Raw genomic sequence first — 8,454 nt, 5'->3', positions numbered from 1 at the left:
ACGCCATGGCACTCTACCCGAGGGCGATACAGTGAGACTGTCTCTACAAAAAAAAAAAAAAAAAAAAAAAAAAAATGGGGCCACTGATAAGGCAAAAACAGGAATATGGACAGGGGCCAGCCATTCACGCCATCCTTTAGCCTAGTGAAGGGAGGGAGCCAGGGCTCAGGTGATTGTTTAAAAGATTTTCTGGGGGATCAGGGACAGGTAATTGAGGATAGAGAGGGGTATAAATTGGAAGGGGGCTGAAGGTGGAGATGGATTTTATCTTTTGGTCTAATTCAGATTTCTGCTTGTCATTTTTTTTTTTTTTTTAGGGAGTTTTTAAGGCTAGCCATAACACTAATGTATTTCTTTCAATTTGATCTTTCTATAAATATAAATAAGGCAATGGCTTAAGATGAGAGCTCTCTAAAATTTTCTTCAGATTAAGGAGCTCTTTTAGTTTAAAGAATCTATCTATCTTTGGCCACTAAACTACATCAGTATATTTGTTCTAAAAGTGACTCAATTCATTGCCTTTTTATAAGGTCCAATGTCTCTTCATAGAAAAGGCCATTTCCAAGATTCCCCAAATTAAGGTCTAGAAAATAGACTTATATCAGAATAGAGAATGACAAAAACTCACTCCTCAGAGCTTGACACGGTCGTTACATGTATTTTGCTGCCTAGAATCTTACTGTTTCGGACTCCTGGTCTTTCCAGAAGGGCCACTGGACCTGTTTCCGAGAAAACACGCCCTCCAGATGGTGGAGACTGAGGAGAGAATTCCCACTCAGTCACAAAGTCAAGCTCAGAGACATAGAACAGGACAAGAGGGAAACCTCATACGATTTTTGTTTCAGGGACCTGCAACAAAGGTCACTTTAAAAGACATTGGAGCAGCAGGAACCATCTAAACGCTGGTATGCAGGCTGATCTGGACGTGGGGCTGGTGGGTGGCTAGGCCCGAGTTCTGCCCTATGCTAACCCTCTTAAGACAAAACAACACCAAAAGACAAGTAACAAAACAAAAAAACAAGCAATAAAAATAATAACAATAAAAGTTATTTCTGAGAGGAGATGGAATCAAACAATGAATATTCATACACCACCAAGTACCTAAAAATATACTAATACTAGAGTCAGTTACAAGACTAGTCAGCAACAAAAACATTTCTCTTATTAATCTTAAATAAGGAAATAACAAAGATCTTTTGCCATCTGCTCAACCAGAGGCCATAGAGAGGAAGTCTGGGAGCCTGACTGTAAGTAAAATATCTCACCATGTGCCGGCTGGTGTTGGGGTTCCAATCCTCCTGCTGTAGCTTTCAGGACAACAGACTGGTTTTGGGGGTCCTGCTCACAGAGCCAGACTGAAGGGGAGTCTCAGGGAAACTTTCCCTTTTCCCCTAGGTTGGTTAGCTGAAAAGAGCAACTCACAGGTATGGTAAGAAAGGTTTATTTCCAAATATCATCCGCATGGGGGGAACCACAAAAATGATTTCCCAAAGTTTCAGTGACAGTCTGTGGTTTTTAAAGATGCCTTGTAGAAGGGTGGGGGGCTCAGCACCTGTAGCTCAAGGGCTGGGGTGCCAGCCACATACACCGGAGCTAGCTGGTTCAAATCCAGCTTGGGCCTGCCAAACGACAATGACAACTACAACCCCAAAATAGCCAGAAGTTGTGGTGGGCGCCTGTTTTCCCAGCTACTTGGGAGCCTGAGGCAAGAGAATCGCTTGAGCCCACGATTTTGAGGTTGCTGTGAGCTGTGATGTTACAGCACTCTATCCAGGGCAAAAGCTTGGAACTGTCTCAAAAAAGAAAAGAAAAGAAAAGAATAAGGGTGCATCTATAGCTCAGTTGGCAAGGTCACCAGCCACATACACCTAAGGTAATGGGTTTGAACCTGGCCACAGCCTGCTAAGCAACAATGACAACTCCAATCAAAAAATAGCAGGGCAATGTGATGGGAGCCTGTATTCCCAGCTACTTGGGAGGCTGACGGAAGAGAATTGCTTAAGCCCAAGAGTTGGAGGTTGCTGTGAGCTGTGATGCCACAGCACCTTACCCATGGCGACAGCTTGAGACTCTGTCTCAAAAAAAAAAAAAAAAAGAATAGAAGGGGGGGAGAGAAACTGGAAAGTATATGTGTAGCAAGTGGTTGCTAAGAGGGGAGGAGTAGGTGGAGGGAAGGATTGATTAGTAAATTAAGGTGAGAGATAGGTATTGTGCTTCAAAAGTCTATTAGCATGTGATAAGGAGTTTAGTAGGCCTTTAAGATTTTAGGTAGATAGAGGAAAGTCTTTGTTCAGAGTTTCCTGATTATGACTAGCTTTTAATTCAAAATAATCTTTATAACTAGGAATCACATTTTGGGGTGAAAATTTCTTAGCTCCTTCACAATTCTCCCTGACCACTGAGTTCTACTGAAGAAGAGAAAAGAGAACACTTGTGTTCATTGTGGATGTCAAAACCAACAAGCACCAAGATCAAACAGGCTGTGAAGAAGCTGTGTGACATTGCTGTGGCCAACATCAACATCCTGACCAGACCTGATGGAGAGAAGAAGGCATATGTGCCACTGGCTCCTGATTATGATGCTTTAAATGTTGCCCACCAAATTGGGATGGTCTAAACCAAGTCCAGCTGGCTAATTCTAAATACAGGGTGGACATAAAGTTCCTGTGGAATTTAAATAGTAATTTAAATTTAAATTTAAATTAAAATTTACATGGTAAAGTTTTAAGTTTAAATAGCAAACTACTTTAAATTGCACACGAACATTATGTCCACCCTGGATATGACTTTTCACCAAAAGGAAATATAATTGTTAATATGTTGTTTCCATGAGTGCAAAACATTTACTGTGTGTATATCTATATGTAATTAAAATTAATGAAAGGATATAATTTATATTCAGGGCAAACTACAAATATCCTTCAGGCAGAGTTTGTTACAGGTAAAAGTCCATGTTGTACCTCAGACCTCCGTCCAAGAGGTGTGCCATATACCCCTATATGGTGCCTGTGAGTTGGGAGCTTAAATACCACCTCCTGCAATGCCGACCCCCTCACTGGAGACTAGAAGTAATTTCACCCTTCTCTGAAATGCTACAGTCTTTGCTTGGAACTCCAAGTGTCGTTCATTCTATCAAGTGAGTAAGTTATTGCTGTGCATGCTTTTTTTTTTTTTTTTGAGACAGTCTCACTGTGTCGCCCTTGGTAGAATGATCACAGCTAACAGCAACCTCTAACTCTTGGGCTAAGAGATTCTCTTGCCTCAGCCTCCCAAGTAGCTGGGACAACAGGCGCCCACCACAACTCCCGCTATTTTTTTCTTGCAGTTGTCACTGTTGATATTAGCTAGCTCAGGCTGGGTTGCAACCAGCCAGCCCTTGGTATGTGGCTGACGCCCTACCCACTGAGCTACGGGCGCCGCCTGCTGTGGGTGTTTTTAACTAGACATGATGATGTATGTTGAAAACACCTTCACAGCAGAGTCTAACTTCTAACTTAAACAGGAGGGGCCCCAAACTAGCACAGACTAAACACTCAGTAAAGAGATTTTCATTCCTTTAGTCAAAATTTGTGAAACAGGGTACTCTATGGCAAGCAGTGGACCTGGAATATCCATATGAATAAAGTCATGGGCCCTAACCTTGATGGAAAAAAAGGAAAGGGGGGGAGGGGGGAAGAGCGCTGTGGTGAAGAAACTATTAGCATTCTGTCCTCATTCAGCCTCTAGCTGGTTGGCAGGGTCAACACCGAGGGAGAGAGAGGTGGGGCCTGAGACCCTATCCAATCAGGGATGCTCCAGTATGAACTGTCCAATCAGATGTACAGCCAGAGCCACTGTGGCTCTGGGATCCGCAGTGTTTGTCTCTTGCCGCGAGCTCAACTGGGATCCCCTCTTCAACTCTTGCAACTCCCGGACGATCCAGATGACTCTGCAACAGCCTCTGTCACCCTGTGAGCTGCAGGTACTGGGAGATCTGTAGGGATGACACCAGGACCTCCCAGAAGCTGGGAAATGGTGAGTACTGGAGACTGGGTGTCCTGAGAGGGGGAGGGGCGAGGTCGGAGCCGGAAGTGGCTGTGGCGAGACTGGGCAATTTCACTTCAGCTTTACAGTCTTTAGAGTGAAGATTACCACTGGCACCCCTTGGCCCTCCGACCCTGTATGTAAAAGGTGGAGAGGGGCAGGCATCAGGGACTCTGTTGCTGCGGCCCCTTCCCGGAGCGTTAATCAGACCACGGCCCAGAGCTCTATTTGAGCAGCTGTGCCTGGAGCGCCCGGCGTCCCTCCCAGGTGATGACAATGGAAAGGTCCTGAGGAAGAATCCCAGCTGGGTGTGTGGGGCTTGTTAACGGTAGGAGCTGTAGTCCCTGGGACCCCCAGTCCCTCCATTCTCCTATTAAACGTAAATTTAGGGCCAGGCGCGGTGGCTCACGGTATTGGTGAACAGAAAGAGGCTCTGTTGCCTGTCCTTGTAGTTAAACACGGAGACAAGGAGATGATTCATGAAAAAACTTTATTATCGGAAAGGCCAGCAATTACGGAGAACAGCGGGAGCAATTTTTTTTCTTTTTTTTTAGGGACAAGAGTCTCATTTTGGTAGAGCGCTGTGACGTCACAGCTCACAGCAACCTCCAACTCTTGGGCTTAAGCGATTCTCTTGCCTCAGTCTCGGGAATAGCTGGGACTACAGGCACATGCCACAATGCTGGGCTATTTTTGGTTGCAGTTTGGCCGGGGTCGGGTTCGAACCCGACACTCCCGGTATATGGGGCCGGCGCCCTACTCACCGAGGCACAGGCGCCTCCTCGAGAATAATTGTTTAAATGTTGTTTTGTCTATGTAACAAATTTTAATGATTTATATAGGGGATAATTTCAAAAGTATACTAAAAACATGTTTTACTTACCTGATTAACAACATGTAGGCTAGTTAGTTACATATAACAATTAAAGAAAGCAATCACAGAAAATCATCAAAACATCATTAAACCTGCTATCAAGTTGTACTATAGTGCCTCATTACTTCCTTGGTTTTTTTTTCAAGATTATTATTTTTATTCCCTATTTCTAGTTTGGTTGACTGACTTACTGCTCCTATGTTTTCAAGTGCATTCTCAGTTCAGGAATAGCTAAGAAAGATTGTGGGGGTGCCTGTGTCTACCACATTCTCTACTTTTATTTATTTTATTTTCGTGTCTATGAAATTGATTTAAAATGGAAATAATTGTTATGGTTAAATTGACATGAGGGCTGTGCTGTTTGATTTTGTTTTCTGAAATTTGTGAAACATCAGGTACATTATGAATGGTATATATTTGGTACAATGGTATTTGTAACATTAAGAAGCTTATAATACATGAGAATAACTTAAGGTTTGGATTTAGGTAATTATGACAATGTGTTAGGAAGTGTTGGATATTATGAAAAATCTTGTCCGTTGTTTTATTTGGAGTATATCTTTTATACATTTAACTTGTTTTTAATGGGTTGGGAACTGGTAGATAAATTGAAGCAGTATATATTTTTTAACTTTTTACATCTATGATTGTGTTTTAATAATAAATAATTAATGGCTGCTTGATTTTGGGGGGGTAGCTTCTCGTACTTGTTTTAATTGAATGCTCAGAGCATTTATGGCTTGAGAAGTTGTATTAAGGGCCTTGATGGCACGGGACAATGGACTAATTTTCAGATTGAGTCCAATAGCTAGTGTTGATATGACACAAATGGCTAAAGTGGTGTATTTATCAGGGTTAAAAAGGTGTAGGTGGCTATGATAGTTTTCAGGGAGTGTAATATCTTAAATTACTTTAGACTGGTTGGACTTACATTTTTGTACCCAGGGTAGAAAAGGGGTTAAGCTTAGTGAAGGAGTTTTCTCTGTGTTGTAGCAGGGATGTATGCAAAGGCCTGGGTGCCTTATATTAACTATCTTCGGGATAGCTTGGTGTGTCTATTGGCATAAGGTACAAAGGCAGTTAAGTTACATTTAAGTAAGGAATTATTAAGGATGGTATATCAGAATGGGCACCTTTTAAACTTAATATATTTATGACTAGTAGTTACACTTTTCAGTTATATGGCAAATAATATCCTTTTTTCTTGACAGTAGCGGTTGTTTTATAAGTATAAATATCTGGGTGTGGGATAATCTTGTGGATATATGGGAAAGTATGACATTTCTCAGAAGTTCTAGCAGGTGCACATCTCCATTAGACATGAAGGAAATGCCTGTTCTACATGAGGACTTCTAGTAAGACAGAAGTTAGACAATAATACATATATATATTTGAGATAGAGTTTCACTATGTCACCCTTGGTAGAGTGCTGTGGCCTCACAGCTCACAGCAAGCTCAAACTCTTGGGCTTAAGCAATTTTCTTGCCTCAGCCTCTCAAGTAGCTGGGACTACAGGTGCTTGCCTCAGTGCCTAGGTATTTTCTTGTTGCAGTTGTGATTGTTTAGCTGTGGCCCCAGTGGGATTGAACCCACCAGCCTCAGTGCATGTGGCTGGCGCCGTAACCACTGTGCTACAGGCACTGAGCCAGAAATCAGACATATTTATGACATTTTGTTCTAAATCAATCTCTACATTTTTATTTCATCGAAATTGAGAACACAGCCGTGTCTAGTCTCAAGAGGAAGATGACTGGGGATTGTATTTCTTCATTCCATCTTGTTACTGCCTTCAGGAGAGGCCATCTAGTTTTTGTGGGCCAAAGCTGCTTCTGGAGTGAGATATGGCTTGACTGGAGTGTGGTGGGCCCAGGCTTCTAGTCCTGCAAGTTTCACTGCTGTGGTGTCCTCAGCAGAACATCTTCTGGACTAGCCTACTTTTCCTTCAGCTGTTTTTCTCAGGCCTGTCTTTCCAGGGTTTGAGCTGGGCTTGGTTACTAGGATAAAAGGGATGTAAATTTTCTGTAGGGATTACTGGAGTCTGGGAAGAGAACTTGTGAATAAAGGATACCACTTGCTGCATTTGTTGTACATACTTTTTTACTTTACGATTATATTCGTCTTGCCTGGACATTTGAATTGAGACTGCCTGGAAGAGTCTCTTATAAATAACTTTGTACAGATTTGATATGAGTCTGCTTTTAGGGGCTACATTTATTCACAATAATTAGAGGGACAATAATAATCCATTAATGTTAATGGCGCTCTTGGCATAGTTGGGCATTTTTTTTTTTTTACTGTGTGATATATTTTCTTTTTATATTTTCCAGATTAATTAAAGTCTGCAGGCTACATGCAATTTTTAGTGAAGTTTGAAAATTTGCTTACCTGGAGTGTAACTTCTGCCATAAAAGACAGACCATTATTCTTTGAAGGCTTCTGTGGAGCTCATAATAGGGGATAATGTTTTTCAGAGGGACATTTATTTATTTATTTATTTTGTAGAGACAGAGTCTCACTTTATGGCCCTCGGTAGAGTGCCGTGGCATCACACAGCTCACAGCAACCTCCAACTCCTGGGCTTAAGCGATTCTCTTGCCTCAGACTCCCGAGTAGCTAGGACCACAGACACTCCCAAAATGTCTGGCTATTTTTTGGTTGCAGTTTGGCCGGGGCTGGGTTTGAACCCGCCAACCTCGGTATGTGGGGCTGGCGCCTTACCGACTGAGCCATAGGTGCCGCCCCAGAGGGACATTTATTACTTCGTAGTTTTTTTTTTTTTTTTGTTTGTTTGTTTGTTTGCATTGGAAAAGCTTTTGCTTATCTTTTTTCTTTTCGTGTTTGTTTTTTTTTTTGGAGACAGAGCCTCAAGCTCTTGCCCTGGGTATTGCGCTGTGGCATCACAGGTCACAGCAACCTCCAACTCCTGGGCTTAAGCGATTCTCTTGCCACAGACTCCCAAGTAGCTGGGACCACAGACACTCCCACAATGTCTGGCTATTTTTTGGTTGTAGTTATCATTGTTGTTTGGCAGGTCCGAACTGTATTCAAACCCACCAGCTCAGGTGTATGTGGCTGGCACCTTAGCTGCTTGAGGTATAGGCACCGAGCCTGCTTATCCTTTTTTTTTTTTTTAGAGACAGAGCCTCACTTTTTCGCCCTTGATAGAGTGTGGTGGCAGCACAGCTCACAGCAACCTCACAGCTTATCTTGCCTCAGCCTCCCAAGTAGCTGGGACTATAGGCGCCTGCCACGATGCCCAGCTATTTTCTTGTTGCAGCTGTCATTGTCGTTTAGCTGACCCGGGCTGGGATTGAACCCATTAGCCTCCGTGCTTGTGTGTGGGTGCTAAGCCTTTTTTTCTATTTTTTAATAGGCTACCTTGTCTAGACTATAGCTGAAAACCAAGAACCTGCACTTTCTGCATATACATTTGAGCTTTTTGATACCCAATAACACTATTCACCTAATGGTTCAGGTTGTCTTGTGTTGTTTAGGCATTGCTGAAAGTCCAGTGATAACAATTCATTTGGAGGCATTTTCAAGGGCATTCTAAGTTT

The 8,454-nt window shown here is 42.6% G+C and overlaps 1 protein-coding gene across 1 annotated transcript in view; it reads left to right on the top strand.

Annotated features, from left to right (window-relative positions):
* The first annotated feature begins 3,855 nt into the window (after positions 1–3,855).
* Positions 3,856–8,454, top strand: part of LOC128572814 (zinc finger protein 43-like) — a 246,565-nt gene continuing 241,966 nt past the window's right edge. Inside the window, exon 1 of the mRNA XM_053572925.1 lies at positions 3,856–4,014. Within this exon, the coding sequence (XP_053428900.1) occupies positions 3,982–4,014 (33 nt within the window). The 5' untranslated portion in view covers positions 3,856–3,981. The remainder of the gene's footprint in view (positions 4,015–8,454) is intronic.

This window comes from Nycticebus coucang, chromosome 20 (genome assembly GCF_027406575.1).
Source record: "Nycticebus coucang isolate mNycCou1 chromosome 20, mNycCou1.pri, whole genome shotgun sequence".
In the NCBI taxonomy this organism is placed as follows: Eukaryota; Metazoa; Chordata; class Mammalia; order Primates; family Lorisidae; genus Nycticebus; species Nycticebus coucang.
This window is presented reverse-complemented; position numbering and strand designations above follow the sequence as displayed.